General features: G+C 41.5%; 1 gene segment (V, D, J or C); it reads left to right on the forward strand.

Moving 5' to 3' along the window:
- Positions 1–4700: 4700 nt before the first annotated feature.
- Positions 4701–5202, forward strand: LOC102028696. The segment is given in 2 exon segments: positions 4701–4799; positions 4883–5202. Coding segments are annotated over 2 exon segments (366 nt in total).
- The last annotated feature ends 14057 nt before the right edge of the window (positions 5203–19259 follow it).

Genomic DNA, 19259 nt, shown 5'->3' on the forward strand with positions numbered 1-19259 from the left:
GGTTCTGTATTCTCTCAGCAAACAACAGAATGTAGCAGAGCCACACATGCTCTCCCTGCAGGAAGAGGGGAATGGAAACATCACCAGGTGTGTCTTCTCTGTCCAGTAGCTGCAACAGGAAGTTTGTTCACAATTTAGGAAAGTATAGGCCCGGATAATGGAGAGAACATTTATAGCACATCAGCTCTCCAGCAAGAAAGGAAACTGTTTCTGACACTTTCATAATTTTACATTTTTCCAAAGCAAATATAATACAAATATAATACAAAAAATGCATGACAAATAGAATACAAAAATGCATGTTACGTGTACAAGAAAAGTAAAAGTAGACAAAGAGATAAATTAATACCAAGAAATCATCTCATAATGAATTTTCAAATTGTTCTGAATGAAATCATTGTTACCAACTTTCCTCAGGTACATAGTGAACAGCAGAAAATCATTTGCACACACATACATGGTTCCTGAAGGCAGAGCTGAGCTGACATTCCCACACGTACACCCACTTTCTCAGGTGTGACCAGGGTCCGCACACTCCCACTCATGCTGGGAAGCCAAGTGCACCTCCACCTCCTCACTCCGCTCTGCACCTCCCTGGAACCGGCATCATCACTGCTGTGTCCTGTGTTTAAGGACTGAGATTTCCTCTTGCTGATGTGATGTCTCAGGTATATCGGTTGTTTCCCACCCAGTACATGAACATCTTTGAGAGTATGTCCTCACCTGAGATGTTGCCTGATCCACTCTGTTGTGCCTTCTGAATGACAGCTACCTGCAGATCCTTGAAAACTCTGAAATATTTTATGGGTTTTCTTGCATTTTCTTCTTCTCTGTTATTCCATGTTTAGTCATGATCGTGCAAACATCATTTTTAAATAATGATCTTAGAACCTGGACTCAAGTAAGACTTCCAATTTGGCCACTGAAGGTGCTTCTGGGTTTTGTTCCAACCTCTAAAGCCATTGAAAATCACCACCTGCATATTCAAATCTACAAAAATATGGAAAAAATTAACATCATGATGTCTTCACAGGCCCAGGAAAGAAATAAAATCTCAGATTGAGTGATGAGAAGGAAACCTGGAGAGACGGGAAGATCCAGACCCACAGGTGAGCCCCGCTTCCTGGCGCAGAGCCAGCCACAGGCGCACAGTGGAGGGAGCACGGAGGGGAGATGCTGGAGACCGGAGGACAGGAGAGGACCAGGCTGAGGTCACATCAGGCTCCTGGGGTCACACAGCCCACATGTTAGCTTCTGAAGCCCCTGGATTTCAAGGGGAAGATTCAAATAGATCACACAATACTCTGCCAAGGGAAAGGGAAGACTGATCACTAAGAAATGCACCCAGACCCTGCTCCAGAGGCAACACAATCAAGGGATGTCTTTTCCAGAAAATTGTCCTACTTGGAAGAAAAAAGTATTTTCCTAAGTACAGGACAACCATCCATCTTTCATGGATGACATAGTGAAGTCATAATAGTTCATAGAAGAAAGAAATGAAAGGAAATTCACAGCCTCCATAAAAGGAGTAGATGTCAGGAGAAAATGAGGCACACCCCTAGACTTTCCTTGTGATGGTCACGGGGAAAGAAAACCATAGAGAACACAGGATCTCACACTGTCATGCACATCAGTGTGAAGGGAGTAGATTAGGGTGAAGGATCTGCAGGCCCAGGTCCATCTGAGGGGAGAACGCAGTGAAACCACAGACAGCAGAGGAGACAGAGGAGAGGACAGCACAGCCCTTGCAGCGTCTGCCTCCACCACCTACGTTCTCCTACTCAGGGTGTCCAGGCATTGGTCTCACCTTGTTTTTTCCCCTTGGAAATTCATCTTCTTTCTTTTGGATGGAATTAGGACCAAAAAAGTCATCTAGGACAATTTTAGAAAAAAAACCCTGATATTCTTTCACAACATCTACAAATGGTTTCATAGTAACACATAAATTCATGTGGTTGTATTGCTTATGACTCATATAATATTTTTCTTCTAGATTAGAAATGAACACATTTTAGGTAAAAATTTCCCATAATCTATATTTAGTATTTCCTAAACTTTATGTACATCATCACTAAAAACGTAGATGTGATGGTGTTCATCTGCATTCATGTCCTAAACTGTGCCTCAAAGAAATGTAATGAATCGAAACAAGTGTAGCTTGGAGCTACTGGGGATTCATCTCCCCAGACACACCTGACCCGAGTATTAACCAGCAACACTGCTGCTTTTCTGTGTTATTGTGCCTTCTCCACATTCCTGACATAACTCTTATGAAGAGCCGCCTTGCTTCTGAAATGCGTTTCACAAACTTCACCTTCCACCCTTAGTTTATACTCTTAACTCACCATGGAGGGAAAAGTCCCTCAGCTGAAGCATTCTGTCTTCCCAAGCATGAAATCCACTTCCATCCCTTGTTACCAACTTGTTCATCGTTGATATCCTCCAGATATTTCACTCTTCTTCTTCATGCGTCAATGTTTTGTTAATTTTTGGTTCTACTCACCAGCACTATAACATGACCTACAGTACAGGCAATTGCTGTCAATAATAAAACCCCCAAACAAAACATGCACTCTCCTAACCTTAGTGAAGAAATCCTCACTGACCTTACAAGGTTTAAGGGGAACTTGTGACCACCTCCCCACCACATGAGCTCATGTATAACTGATACTTTATTCTTAGGAATCTATCAATGTTCTATAATTCAGAAAAGAGATCAGAATCCTGGATGAAGAGTAACTGTAAATGTGACCTCAGAGGAAGGAGTTAGAGGGGTCTGGATGTAAGGGTTCAGCTGCTTTCCTCCTCAGAATTCAAACAGCATCAACCACTTGTCCAGATCCTACCTAGAGGGTCCATATGCAGCCTGTTAACATATTTCTCCTTACTACTACTGACTTACAGTTACCTGCATTCAGGCCACATGATTAGTATAGGAATCATTCATTAGTATAGAGATATTAAAAATCTATGTAAGGGAGGGGAAGAAAAAATGGAAGAACAAGTTGTGTTATGTACATGTGGTGCCTATACATAATGAATGCAACCATTATATCCTGCATACATGCACTAATAAAAAGTAAATACTTAAAATAAAAACTGATAATGGTGAGCAGTGAGCAATATGCTAGAACCAAGTCTATGTCCAGGAAATGATAAGGATAAAAAAGTTCACAGAATGTGAACACAAATCAGTGGATGATTTGCAAGACGTTGGGCTGAAGAGCAGGGACCCGTCCCAGTCACAGGTGTGACAATAGCACAGCAGACCAAGTGTCTTGTGGATCACAAGTGAGGGTGCCTATGGGTCTTTTCTGCTCCAAAGTAGACAAGTAGCACAAATGGCAGTGGTGATGACGTTGGACACTTGTCCCTTCCTGCTGAGAAGATCACATGCAGAGCTCCTCCTGCACTCAGCATTCACAACTCTTTACCCTGGAGATCAGAATGTGTTGTCCCCCTGCTCAGGGTCTCCAAGTAAGGAGGGATGGAGTTGGGCTCTGCTCCCAGTCATGACTTATGCATGAATTGTCAGTCACAATTTCCTGATTCAGAGACAAATTGATGAGGATATCAGCTCACACAAGAATTATTTGCTTTTTGTTTTTTGTTTTGTTTTGTTTTGTTTTCTGGTACCAGGAATTGAACTCACGACCTTGTGCTTGTCAGGCAGGCGCTGTGCCACTGAGCTAAATCCCCAGCCCCACATAGGAATTATTTAAGGAGATCTAATTAATGACACTGAAAGATTCCATCTGTCCATGGGGTCCTTAGTAAAGTTGTAAAGCATTTGCTGTGGAACTCAGTAGCAACAAATCATGAGAGTTCTTGCTGCACTGCACTGAAAATCATTTCATTGAATCATCAGAGCATAATAGTAATCAAGAAGTGGACACCTCAGGCTAAAATCTGATTGGAAAATGGGAATTGAGTTTTAATTTTACTGACATTGTCATTGTGTACATGGCGTTCATAAAGCATAATTGTTCACAAAGGGATGACTATAATTAGGTAAGCACTTAGAATTTAAGAATAACCTCCAGAAAACCAGAGGGAAAGCTGAACCTAGATGGGGAATGACCTTCCAGTGGTTCCACCAGGTCATGTGGGGATGGGACACCTAACACAGAGGGCCTCCTTCTCTTCCCCAGTAATGAGACACATCTCTGTGAGGTAAGCAAGGAACACACACCCTTATTTCCCACTGTCTGATCGATCTGGTTAGGTGGGACTTGGATCACAGGATGCCTTACAGCAGGAGGCACATGGACCTCTTCTGACAACAACAGAAATGATGAAGCAAGCTCTCAAGCAGTGTGGAGAAACACAGAAGACACACTTGCAGAAGTTGAAAAGGGCGCTATGCTCATGTTAGTTCTGAAGCGGCACCAGAGCTCACATGGGAGGGAGGAGTCGGGCTGTGGCACAAAAAGGGAGAAGAGAATTGCGGAAGCTGATCTGGGATCAGGAAGGTGGGGTCATCACTGCCTTGCTTCCTCCATTCCTCTGAAATCAACTTCCCACTGATCACAAACTTAAACACCATTTGATTCAGGAAAAGAGATTCCTCTCAAATGCATGAGGACCAGAGAGACCCTGGGTGGTGTCACTCATCATTAAGGACAGGGACCTCCCATATGCAAATATTTCTTCCAATCCTAGATAAAAATCCCCTCTTGGGTTCCTGGGGCTCACAGCTCCTTCCTCAGACACGGCTAAGATCCCTGGAGAAGGCAAAGGTGCGGTCTAGAATATGAGACTGCTGGGTCTTCTCCTGTGCCTGGTGGCAGGGCCCCATGGTGAGTGTTCTTATTGTCAGACATGGGTCCACGGGAAGATTCTGAAAGCAGACGGCTGATGGAAAGTGTTTCCTTGTTCCCAGGTGTCCTGTCCGCGGTGCAGCTGCAGGAGTCCGGACCCAGCCTGGTCAAGCCCTCACAGCCCCTGACCCTCACCTGCACGGTCTCTGGTTACTCCATCACCAGTGGTTATGCGTGGAGCTGGATCCGTCAGCCACCAGGAAAGAGCCTGGAGTGGATGGGGTACATAAGCTACGGTGGTAGCACTAGCTACAACCCATCCCTGCAGAGCCGCATCTCCATCTCCAGAAACACAGCCGAGAACCAGTTCTCGCTGCAGCTGAACTCGGTCACCACGGCCGACACGGCCACGTATTACTGTGCAAGAGACACAGTGGTTTGATGCAAGTGGGAGCCCAGACACAAACCTCCCTGCAGTGGCACTCACGACCAGCAGGGGGCGCTCAGTACACGCGGGTGTAAAGAGCCAACTTTCCAGCAAATGCGGAGAAAAAGTTGGGAGGTTTTTCTCTTCAGTTGATTAGCATTTTCATCAGAGGCCCCAAGCACAGAGATGCTAATGATCTTTTATGTTTTGGATCACACAGTATTATGTTTCCATGGAGTCAATCTTCTTTTTTATCCACATCTATATCATAATAGGTTGCACAGAAATTTTTTTTCAATGAAATTATTGATTACAATTCAACTGACTTCACAGTGTCCTTAGTTTTTAGGTGGAGAAACATTTAACCATGAAAATTATTACCTTACTGACTGAAAGTCTGTCCCCCACTTTCAGTTGTGTCTCCAGAGCATCTCATTTTGAAGAGCTCCTCCCAATTCTGGTTCATGCAAACCCTTTTACCCTGAGTAAGCGGACAACATTCTGTATGTTGACGTAGATGTCCACATGTTAGTGGAGCTATTTAATTCTCCACCCCGGAGGACATTGGCAGTGCCAGAGCATTGATAATTTGTGTTGATTCTTCTGTGGTAGAGTTTCTCCTGGCATGTAGTTGGTGTAGGCCACCGATACAGTCACATACCTTACAATTACAGAGCACTCACAAAATAATTTTTGTGTACCCAGCTGTCACTGATTCTGAATCTCAGACAGGGTAATATAAAAAGTCTTACACCTGTGCCTATTCATATCGCAAAGTCAATTTACTCTATTTACATTACTCTCAATAAAACTTGGACATCACAACAAATCTGAGTTTCCAAGTGCTTAGCGGCATTAGTCTCTATGTCTTGCACATATGTCAGTTGACTTTGGGATGGTGAGTGGCCTGAGCAGGGATCAATGGAAGAACAATTGTGCCTAGAAGACTTGTGACCAGTGAGATAACCAAGCTCTATACGTATTGGAAGGGGAGGTCAGTTATGTCTGTGTCCATCCTGAGGCCCTGAGCACAAGGGTAGGCCAGACTCTGACTGTGACTCTTGCCTGGTAAAAAATAATTCAGAGCCTTGAGATCACAAAAATTTGGGGAAATGATAAAATGTTGTTGGAGTAATTCCCTAAGAGTCAAGTCATTGTGGCAACTTCTGTAGATGTCCAGATACATTAACAGTTAGTCACTTCACTTGTAGTAGAAAAAATTTGAACAGATTTCAATATTGTATATTAAACCTGGCCAATGACCTTGAACAGTTATCTATCTATCTATCTACCTATCTATCTATCTATCCATCTATGCTTCATCATACTTCTATTTATTGACCTACCAACTGTTTATTTTTTCATCTATCATCATTATAAATATGAATACTTTAAGAATTATATGTGTAACTACTTACACCTATATTTGAGTTTAGATCCATGTATTTATCTATATCTATATATCTATTTTCATTAATCACTTATGTATTTCCCTATCATCTACATGATAAATATTTCTCCACCAATCATCTACTTATCATTGATGTATGTACTACACACATATCTTACCTTCTTTAATGACATAGGATTAACTTAAAATAGTAGATATTTAATTTATGTAACGATGCGTTTGGATATAAGAAAACATATATAGAGATGTCAAATCATTATGACTGTCCACAGCTTCTGAGAGTCCCATGAGGGCTCCTGCAGCTGCAGCACAGGATGGTGGAGAAATGGAAGTGGGGCTGGCCAGGTGCAGAAGGGGCTCCATGACAAGACAATGAGATAGAGACCCAGGACCAGCTCACTCTTTCCATGTCTATCTGCTGTCCTGGGAACTAACTCATGGCATATGCACAAATTTTCTCCATTTCTCCAAATCATTGCAGGAGACAAACAAGAACAGGAGTACAGGAGTGAAAAAGTGATATTTTGAGATGACAGTGCTTAGAGCAGATTTCTGTTCTCCAGGTGTGAGTGGAGAATATTTTAACACTGACAAAATGAAAAAGCCTTGTCTTTCTACCATAAAATTTACAGTTTTCTATAGAAATCCCCAATCTTGAGTGTTTTGCAGATGTAGCTCTGTGGAAGTCAGTTTCGTCAGCAAAATCCCTCAGTGAGGTGTGATGGCGCTGTGTTCCGTTCTCCATCTTCCCTTACCTGTGCTGTCTCAATCACTTTCCCGGGATTCAGTGATAGGAGGACCCAGCAAGAAAGCTCCCCGGGATTGTGAAGTGAGGTAGATGGTTCTCTCTATCTATAATGCACTTGTTTCTTCTAAAACTACATGTTATTGTGCAGTTTTTTGACATTAATGATTATTCTCTCCAGCAGAATAACAAAAATTTTTATGCTCTGGTCTTCACATCTGATGACAGATAGACCACAAAATTGTTGACCAGAACTGTTATTATGTAGCTGAACACCAGGCTCAGGCCCAGCCTGTCTTCTGTAACTCATATGAGTGTCCCTGTCTGTACCACTGTGGGATGTTTAAGTCTTACAGATTTGCTCCTCAAGGAAGTGCCTGGTCTTCTTGCAGACACGCTGATGACGGCAGATGAGAGGCAGAAGCAGGAACAGGTGACAAGTCAGTAGGAAAAGAAATAATTGCAACCTCAATGAAATAGGTACCTAGTACCCGAGGTAACATCATAGCTGTACATGCAAAATTCAACTACATTACAGTCCTTGAACATACAATGCAATGAAGAAGTATCAATGAAGGGAAACATTAGATAAAGTCATTCTCTAGGGTTATTGCTTTGAATTATGGTAAGTATTATTATTATTTTTTTGTTTGTTTTGTTTTTTCTCCGGTACCAGGAACCGAACTCAAGACCTTGCGCTTGCCAGGCAGGTGTTTTGCCGCTGAACTAAATCCCCAGCCCCCATAATAAGTATTATGTAAGATCCACCTTGATAATCCAAACAAAAGCTACTGGAGAAATAAAATGTGTTTGAATGGCACATCATACATTAGATAGTTCTGGTATTATAGAGTGAGTATTTTATAATTGAATAAAATTGAAATACATTAGTAGCTATATAAATAAATAATAAATACATAGATCATTAGCCATATGGACGACAGACAGATATACAGATTATTTAAAGACACTATATTATATTTTTCCTTACCAAGTTTATGTATGTTGCACACGAATAAATTGTAGCAGCATTTGTGTTTGACAGATCTGTGCAAACCTCCTTTACTTCAGCTGAATCAAGACTGGCTCACAGGCAACCGACAGCCTTCCTCAATGCAGTGTGACCCTCTTGTGCACAGGAGGTTCATCCCTGAAAAACAATACTTGAGGTAGAGAAATAAGAGTACATTTTCAATACACAAAAGAGGCTCTGTGAATCTCACTACACCTGTCTGATTCTGTCTTGGAGATAATGAGGGAGGACCGGGGTCCATTGGACTTACTCACACGGAGAATATGAGCTTTTGATCACATAGAGTCACCCACTTGTGCTTCTGAGGAATAATACACTGGAGCAAACACTGACGCTTGTATCATATATTGCTTGAATGCATAACAGTAAAATTAATATTATGAATATACATGAATATTATAAAATAGTTACATAAAATTCTTATTTTACATAATGTTATTATTTTCCACAGATTTGACATGTAAAACCATACCTACTCTGGTATTGAAATTTTGCTGCTTCCTGCCCAAGGAGCTCCATATATAGCAGGAGGACATGCAAATAGGGCCCCTCTCTCCCCATGTAAACCACCCCAGCCCTGATCCTGCAGCTCTGGAGAGGAGCCCAGCCTCAGATGCCAAGGTGTTTCTGCTCGGTGATCAGGATTGAGCACAGACAGTCCAGCACGGAGCTTTCACTGAGCTGGGTTTTTCTTGTTGCTGTTTTAAAAGGCAATGAAGAGCAAAAGATATTTAGTGTGTGCATGGAGAGGAGTGGCATAAATGGTGGACATGAATGACAGTTTCCTGAGCAGATGTCTCTGTGTTTGCAGGTGTCCGGGCTGAGGTGCAGCTGGTGGAGCCCGGGGGAGGCTTTGTGCAGCCTTGGGGGTCCCTGAGACTCTCCTGTGTAGCCTTGGGATTCACCTTCAGTGACTACTACACGCACTGAATCCGCCAGGTTCCAGGGAAGGGGCTGGAGTGGGTTAGTCTTGTTAGATACAAGGCTAATAGTCACACAACAGAATATGCTACGTCTGTGAAAGGCAGATTCACCATTCCAGGGATGACTCCAAAAGCACAGTGTATCTGCAAATGACCAAACTGAAAACCGAGGACACGGCAGTGTATTACTGTACCAGAGAGGCAGTGCGACAACCTCAGTGTGAGCCGACACAAATCTCTCTGTTGTGATGCTCAAAGCCAGCAGGGGGCGCACAAGACACACTGAGCTCAATATCAGTGCAGGACAGGTGCAGAGTGTGGATCAGTCTGATTTTTGCCAGGATGTGAAGTTTCCGGTCCATGGGAGAAAATCCCCAGCAGACTCTGCATTCATGAGTCAATACTTGCCTTTCATGTTCCTGAATTAAAATTTTGATTTAGTAGGAAGATATATTCTCACCTGCACACATGTTCAGATGTCATTTTTAAAGGCACAAATGAGTCTTCTCTGGTCACCAGGATTTGGAACCTGAGCACACGCAGCCAACATGTTGAACCTTTCCCAATAAAAAAGACATCTTATGATATTTCCTTTTCCTCACCAGTTTTGGTATTTAGAATGGAGATGTGAGAGATTCCAGGATTGGAAATGGATAATACTTTTAAAAACTTAAATTTTACACTCCCTCCCATATATAATTGCAAAGTCCAACTCAGAGCTCATCTAATTTCTTTTTAAATAGATTATTTGTCCGTAGTTTTTATTCTTCCATTTGTTTTTTATTTGCTTCCTTAAACTGAAGGGCAAGTTTCTGGTTGCTCAGGTACTTTTACTGGAGCTCAAAAGAGGCTCAGATGTGACTTTCACATACTCAAGGTGACACATGAAGAATTTTCTCACTCATCCTTGTGTAGGATACTCACCCTTTTCTCTACATTTAAATATTATCTTAAATTACACATACTTAATTATTTCCAAATTTACGGAAAATTAAACAGCATGTTAGTAATGCAAAAGTAAAATTGCTTTCTTAATATGGGATGGGATGTGATGTCAGAACTGATTGTGCACATCTGACTGTCACAGAATCCCCTCCTTCCCTGTCTCCTATGGAGTCCCCAATGCACACTGCTGTACGGCTGTTTCCTGATCTCTCAGGAACGGACATAGGAGACCAGTGTTATCCAAGGAACATAGAGCAGGACATCAGAAAGAGCAACCAGGAATTATGGGCAGGAGCTGAAGTTGCATCCACCATAGAACTTCATCTTTTAAAATTTGGTATCAATCAATATGTCAAATCCATCCTCCTTGCTAAGAGAATGATCCTGACTTAGGCTAAGCAGAGGACCACTGATTCTCATACCTCCTGTAAAACACCTTCACTGCACTGTCATAGCTAGAAACAGAACCACACACACATGTGCGATTTATGTTTTACACAGTGTAAGAGTATTTAGTTGACAAAAGATGCTCATTTCAGCAAATAATGGTATGACATCTGTTGCAGTGACAACAAGATAAATAATAGCAAGTGTTGTAAAGTGTGCTGAAGAATTGTAAACCTAGCGCATTGTGGGAGGGAAGGTAAATTATTGCTGACAAAGCTATCTTTGTATTATGAAAAACTGTAGGCAGTTTCCTCATGAAACTGTAGATAGAAATACTATGAGATCCAGTAGTTTTAGTTTGTTTTCTGCAGCTGTGGCTAAATATAAGCCTAGTAAAATGGATAAATTCCCAAACACATAATCTGCCAACCATGAACCAAAAAACTCTAAACAGAGCTACGATTAGTACTGAAAGTGAATCGGAAGAGCCTCAGATGTGACTTCTACATACACAAGATGACACATGAAAAATTTTCAGTCATTCTTGTGTAGGAATTCATGTTTTCATTTTTTTACTCTCTCCAAAAACTAGAACTTGATGAAATTAATGCTGAATTTTACCAAATAATTGAAGAAGACGTAATTCCAATTTTTCTCAATTCATTCCAAATGTTTTCTTCACCTTGGTTTAAATTTATTTTACTGTTTCTTAAAATATTAATGTCTGCATATTGATTGGGTATCATATAATATGTGTATACTTGTGTGTATACTTATTGCTGACAAAGCTATCTTTGTGTAATGAAAATCTGTAGGCAGTTTTTGTATGCATTGTTTTTTAGATCAATCGGGTTTAACATTGACTTTCCTAAACATGTGTATCAATACACAGAAAAATATTACTTCTGTACGCATTTGATGAACTCAGTTTGCAGGAATAACAATCACTCTAAAAACTGTACAGACAGGAAACTGCAGAATCTCAGAGGAGCCCTATTTCCCTGTCAAAGAAGGAGCTGGAGACACACAGAGGAGGGAATACTGCGGGGGAGATGATTGGTGGCTGGGGGAGAGGAGAGGACCAGAGGGAGGGGAGAGCTCCTGGGGGAACATACACCTCACACATTCCCTCCAGTGCCCTCCAAGATCTCAAGCTGAGGAGCCATAGAGGTCCCTCAAGTCTTTCACAAAGGAAAGGAGAGACGTGTCACCCAGAAATGCACATATAACTCTCCAGACAGACACTCAGGGAAGGAGTTTTCCAACTTTATCTTACCTGAAGGAAAAGTGTTCTCTTCAGTACAGGCCAATCACGCAGCCATCCAGTATGACATGAAGGAAGCACAGTAGTTCATAAAGGAAAGGGAATACACTCTTCCCCAGATGGAGTAGAGTTTAGGCAAAAATGAACCAAACCTCTGGACATCCTTTGTCAATATCCAGGATATTGCGATGTCCAATCCTAATATTTTGTGGAATTTTCACACTGATTTCCATTCGGTTGTACTAGACTACACTCCAATGAGCAGCGGAGAAGTTCTCCTTTTCCCCCACAGCCCCTCCAGCATTTGTCATTGGTTGATTTCTTGATAATAACCATTCTTTCCTGGATGAGATGGAATCTCTGTATTGTTTTAATGTGCAATAACTATAAAATACTTCAGCTCCAAGAGATTCCTGAAAAGAAGTCTGGTAAGAATAAATTTCTGAGAAGTTTAGTATCATACCTTGGTGCTCAGTAAGGATGTATGCAGACTAATCTAACCCAATGTTTCATAAAATTCCTCACCAAGACAGACTATGGAATAATTCTACAGAACAACATGAACCAATGAAAACAATATTAATACATTTTTGAAACTTTACTTTCTCTTCCTTCAAATGTTGTACTTATGGATGTAAGATTTCTCCTTTAAATTACATATAGATTTCATCAACTTGCAATGGACTTTTATGAAAAAAGTAAATATTCACTTTTTATCTTAACCTGATCCTGTCAGAACTCAAAAAAAACTTTAGGACAATATATGCATATGCATTTATGAAATAATGTCTTCTCCATTAGAAACAGGATACTACTGGAAATATTAACTGTGTACACAAGCATTTGCTGGAATAGCCTATGAGAATGTATAGGATACAATCATCCCCTGATGCTTTAATGGCAAAAATGTAATTTCCACTCAAACCCAGGGATGTTAAACTATTTTGGAAACTTGAATAGAGATAAATCCTTTCAATTCTATGTGTAGACCATTAAATTATTTGAAGCTTGTTTTTTTTTTTTTTTGTCTCCCTAAAATTAAAAGCCTTCTGAAAGCATTACCAAGTGTTCCTTATCAAGTTTCCAGCAAACAGAAGTAAAATGCCCTAAGAGTGATTAATGTAACTTTTTGGCTGAGTTTGATGATACTATACTCATTGTACTCTGATTATGTTTCTTAGGAATGAGGTGTACTTCAGGGGAAATGTTTTGAAAGAAAAACTATAACACATCTCTTCTTAGATATTCTTCACTGAAGTTTTAGTGTTTCTTATCTATGTTTAGATTGAGGTATGTCCTGAATTCTGTTAGGGTTCTCCAATGCATTTTTCTCTCTTAGAATTTATAAGAGTGAAGTTGCTCTGTTGCTGAACTGCTCTAGTGCGGAAGCCCCGTACACTGGAACTGGATCATTTGATGCAAATTTTGAAAGGCACACTTGATGTGTGTTGCATGGACAATTCAGAGAGTTCATCAAATACTTCATGCCAGTGAGTAGAGATGTACCCTGGCAGCAATGTGTTTTCCTAGCATGTGTAAGTCTTGGTTTTGGTACTCAGTACTGCAAGGAAAAAAAATACTTGATATCATCAGCCAGAAAAAGAAGTTGACAACTTTGTGCTATGCACATCTTTTCCAAAAATGTAGGAAGAAAATTGTCCATCCTCATGAAAGTGTTTCTCTTCCTAATTTTCTCTCGCTCATATCTCCCTCCTTGTCTTGGAGGGATTATGTTATAATTAACATTTCACCAACCATCATCCATTGAGTGTAGCATGAAGGACTCTGCTCCCATCTGACTTAACCAAATGTTTACATGGCCCAAAGCAATGGTGGCAAATCTGCAGCAGGATGGGCATGCAGATCTCTCTCTGCGATGATGGGATGATCATTTTGTTTTCTAATATAAATCAGAGGTATAAATGCAGTGTTGGAACTTTACGATGCAAAAGCAGTTTGGTAGTTGGTCTCTAAAAGCTGCACCATCACGTGGAAGGCATTCACTGATGTCCTCACACTGAAATCTATGCCTCTCTGAAGTGACCATGGACCTCACGATCCAGCTCATCTTGAGAAGCTAAGCAGTCCTCCATCTCATCCTTCTCTGCGCCTCATAATCACTGACCTGTCCTGTGTTTAGGGACTGAGGTTTCCTGTCCCTGGTGTGATGTCCCATGTCTACTTACACCATCCAGTCAGGGTGCACGCACCTCCCAGAACACACCGTCACCTGGAATGGAGCCAGCTCTTCACTGTTATCCTTTAATTTCTGCTTCCTCTGAGCTCCTTGAAATCACTGAGAGTTTCTTATGTGCATCCTGTTGTGTCTGTTTCAGTGTCTTTTCAGTTTTAGGTGTGGTATCCCAGGTGCAGCTACAGCAGTGTGGTCCTGGCCTGATGAAACGCTCACAGACCCTGTCTCTGACCTGCTCACCCTCTGGATTATCCATCACAACCAGTGGTTCCTGATGGCATTGGATTGGCTAGACCTCAGGGAAAAGGCTTGAGTGGACTGGAGAAATAGTTTATGATGGTGTCAGCAAGTACGGCCTGTCTCTCACAGATATCTCACAAGCCACATTTAAATCTATAGAGACACAGCCAAGAATTTCCTACTACTGAACTCTGTGACCACTGAGAACACAGCCTTATGTTACTTTGTGAGTGAGACCCACAATGAGGGGTCTTCAGTGTGAGCCCATGTACAAGTCTCCCTGAAAGGATGTTCATGACCAGCAAGGGGTGCTCAGCGTACATGGAACACAAGGAATCAACTTTAGAGCAGTTTGGAAAAATTGAAAGGTTTTGTCTTCTCTTCATTGTCATCTCTCCCTGGACAAGGGAATATCAAAGTTTTAGGGTCTCACCTGTCTCTAATTGTACAGTATTGTGTGTTTATAGAGGCAGCCATTTTGTTTTTTAACATCTAGTTCATCACAAGATGCATTTTTTGAATGAATCCTTGTTTAAAAACCAGGTAACTACATAGTATAACTCACTGTGTGTTTTAGTAATATTTAATGATTAAGGACCGGCCTGTGACATGCATGTCTGCCATCCACCAACAATCACAGCCCCATGTAATCCAGTCCTACGCCACACAAATCCCTTAAACTCAGGATGTTTAGGTAAAATTTTCTCTGTTGATATGGTTGTCCAGACATTCCTGTAGGATCTTTACCTTCTCCTGAGAAATTGACAGAGAACATAGAGGAATATTACTGAATCAGATCATCTGCTGACTCAGAAGCATCTTCCCCACCACCCCCAAAATCTCTCTGCTTTCTGCCTTCGTCCCTGAGTGTTCCTCCTCAGCCTGCTGTTCACCAGTGAGACTGTGGAGCCTGGACCATCTACTCCTGGCCACACTGCCCTGTGACCATGATCAAAACTGGGTAGAAATCATCCACAGACTCCCTCCAACAGCACATGCACGGGAGAGCACTTCTATCCTTTCAAGCTTATTCTAAGTGGAAGAAGACTTAAATCAGTCATGTATTTCCAAGCACGATTTAAGCAAAGAAACTAAGACAAAACATTTCAAGAAGAATGGAGAGGACGTCCATGAATTTGTGACCTCAGAAACAATGTGAAACTTCAGATGCAGTTTTGGGCCAGTGCATAGATTGACCTCATGCAGTGAGGATCTGGGAGGCCAGGATTGTGTGTCAAAGGGGGGCAATGCAGAGAAAGCCTTCTCCTGATGACAGTATGGGTCCACTGTAGCATGCTGAGGTCTGGTCATCCTTGTTGACCATGGGTAAACTTGTGCTGGTGACATAGGGTTGGGTGTGATGCATTCAGCAGCAGTAGCAGCAGCAGCAGCAGCAGCAGCTTTTTCTTTGTCCCATTAGAAAAACACTTGTGGCTATGTGTGTTTCATGGTGGGGATCTGCTACTCAGGTGCCTGTCTGGGAAGAGCTGTTAGGTGCCAGAGTCAGGACCTGGGTAGTACATATATGTTTTAATACTTTCTCATTTTTCCATTTTCCCTTAGAATCATTATGAATTTGGGAGTACTGCTTCCTTACCTATTTGGACCATAAAAATGATTATATCAATATTTCACAAATTATATATCTACATCAAAATGTATCTCATTTATCCACATTTAACATTATTATGTATAAAATATATAATTATAATTGGAAATTAGGTCAGACATAGATAACACACCAAGATGTGTCAAACTCTTGGATATTTCATTGAAAGAATCCTGGTTGTCTATTTATTATAAAAAAAAGTGTAAAGCAGAATAATCATGTCACACTCTCCCCTTTGAGGAAGAGGTTTGCCAAACATCATTAAGCAAGTCAACTCTGTCTTGGAGTTTTCCAGGTAGTAGTCAGTACTACAGGAAGACATAGATCCAAATACATGAGATGTTGTTCTCACATATGAGCTCATACCTCATTGGTCTGTTGTGCATCTTGTTCTGTATGAACACCTTCAAAACATAGCAAATGATCAAAAGCATTAAGTGCATACATATATAACTATGAGAACACTAATAATTGTTTATCACAACACAAAATCATAGTGAGAAATCATGCTCTCATTCATATTTTGAATATTGCAAAATATCTCCCAGAACGTTCTCATGTGCACCGTACCTTCCCTATCGGAGGATTCCACAATACAGGATTCTATGTAGCGGGGGGATCAGCCCAACCTGGACCTTGCAACTCTGCAGAGGAGCCCAGCCCTGGATGCCACATGTGCCTACTGGGGGATCAGAACTGAACACAGATGTCGCACTATGGAGTTTGCAATGAGCTGGGGTTTCCTTTTTGGTGTTTTAAAAGGTAATTCATGGAGAACAAGCAACACTGAAAGTGATAGCACACATGATTTGGATAAACAGTGCACCTGTGTGACAGTGTCCTGAGCAGGATGTCTCTGTGTCTTTGTATTTGCAGGTATCCAGGCTGAGGTACATCTGGTGGAGCCCAAGGGAGGCTAGGTGAGGCCTGAGGGGACCCTGAGACTCTCCTGTGCAGGCCCTGGACACACTTTGCATGCTTAGTGGATGAGCTGGATCTGCTAGGCTCCAGGAAGGGTCTGGAGTGGGCCACAGGCATTAAGCACGATGGTGGGAGCATATAGTAGGCAGATTCCATGAAGGCTGATTTATCATCTCCAGAGACAATGGCAGGAACATGCTTTATCTATAAAGTAGCAGCCTGAGAACCTAAATACAGCCATGTATTACTGTGTAAGAGACACGGTGAGGGGACATCAGTGGGAGCGCAGACACAAACCTCCCTGTAGGGGCGCTCAGGACCAGCAGGAGGAGCTCGAGACCCACAGCTCAGTCTACCCCAGAGCAATTTAAAGTACTGTACAAAGAAAGAAAATAATAAAGGATGGGGAGAAGAGGACAAGGGTAAGATCTCTTGCAATAGGAAGTGGTCCAAAGAAAAAGGGCGAGTGGTGAGGAGGAGGGAAAAGGGAAATAAGTAGAATAAACTTTTGACATGTAGAGGAGCCAAATAGATTCTATTAATGTAAACATCAAATGCTGTCACACGAGATAAGCAGGATTAATAGTTAAGAAGAATGAAAAATGCAATAGGGAATTTGGAGCGGGGTGGAGGCAACGGTAGGAGAAGGGGATTAAGAAAAGGAAATGAGCTGTACCACGTGCATGTAACCACTCCCCACGATGATTGGCAAGTGCATGTAGGGCAAATATGTACTCTTAAAATTAAAAATTAAATAAAATTAGGTGTAATGTGGTTTCCTGTCATGATCTTTTTTGTTGTTGTTGTTTTGGTTTTTTTCTGGTACCGGGAACAGAACTCACGACCTTGCACTTGCCAGGCAGGCCCTGTGCCACTGAGCTAAATCCCCAGCCCCTTTCTGTCATGATCTGGAAGTTCTCCATATAATACTTGTCTCTGATACTGAAAATTCATATGTCTATCTTTACCTAGAGTCATAGACAAGTTTTTCTTTTATTTTAAAGAGAATAATAAAAAAAGAAGAAGAGCAAAAATACCCACAACATAGACAAAACGAAACCAAGAGAAAACAATAAAAATGATACAGGGTTAAGTTTCTGCTCCTGCTGCTGTTGTTGTGTTTGGATGGAATGGAAGAACCCATTTTCAACTGTGAAGAACTCTAAATATCACTAAGTCAAAATGGGTCTGCTGGGGCTGGAGATATAGCTCAGCAGCACAGCGCCTGCCTGGCAAGGGCAAAGTCCTGAATTCAATTCCTGGTACCCCAGCCCCCCAAAAAATGACTCTGCTATGTTCATCTGGTTCAGGTCCTGGTGAAGCTCAGGGAAACCTAGTAAATGTCTGGATGAAAGTTGGATCCACTGTGAGGGTCAGTCATTGTGAGCACAGCCACAAACCTCATTTCTGGGGTGATCAAGACCAACACGCCAGGCTCCTTATACCCCAGAGATGTGCAGTCCCTTCAGAGGATGCTGAGGACACTAGATATGATCAAGTTGCTCAGGAGCCAGCCTTTCCTGGGTCCCAAAACAGGAGCAGCTGCACTGAGACCCTGGGGGGACTTTAGCTGCTGATTCCCTGTGTCCCCTCCTTACTCTTTATCCTCCTGAGACTCATTTCTCTCTAAGTGTTGTAATAATGTGCCTTGAATGTCTTTCTTGAGATCTTCTTCAAGCAAGTTTACTAAAAATGTTCTATAATTGTAAATCTGATAATCATTTACAAACTTACGCAGTAGTTTAGGTATCAACAATTTCACCAATTACAAGTTATAAAGCTCATTATTTATGAGTATGTCATTAAAAACTGTAACCATCAATACAATGCCAGTATAAATAATTTTCCTAAATGGCAAGGGGACACTAAACATTTTTAGCTGTCCCTTTCCATTCCTGCACATCTCACTCCCTGGCCAACTTGAAGTGAATATAAATCCATTTCTGCCTTTATGGATTTGCCATTTCTGGAAAATTTTCTTAAGTTTCAAATCATAGAGCGTTTTATCTCAATTCAATGCTTAGCAAAATAATTTCAGTTTTATGTCAATTTCTATAGTTAGGATAAAAATTTAACACAATACATGTACTGATGTGGATTTTGAAAAATTAGAGTCCTTGAAAATGGTGATGGGAGAAGGGAACTGAGGAAGCTGATCTGGGATCAGGAAGGTGGGGTCATCACTGCCCTGCTTCCTCCATTCCTCTGAAACCAACTTCCCATTGATCACAAACTTAAACACTATTTGATTCAGGAAAAGAGATTCCTCTCAGAAGCATGAGGACCAGAATGATCCTGGGTTGCCTCACTCATAAAGGACAGAGACCTCCCATATGCAAATTTGTCACCCAAATCTAGATAAAAAATTCCCCTCTTGGACTGTTGGGGCTCACAGCTCCT

Source organism: Chinchilla lanigera, unplaced genomic scaffold (assembly GCF_000276665.1).
Source record: "Chinchilla lanigera isolate Chin_1 unplaced genomic scaffold, ChiLan1.0 scaffold00168, whole genome shotgun sequence".
In the NCBI taxonomy this organism is placed as follows: domain Eukaryota; kingdom Metazoa; phylum Chordata; class Mammalia; order Rodentia; family Chinchillidae; genus Chinchilla; species Chinchilla lanigera.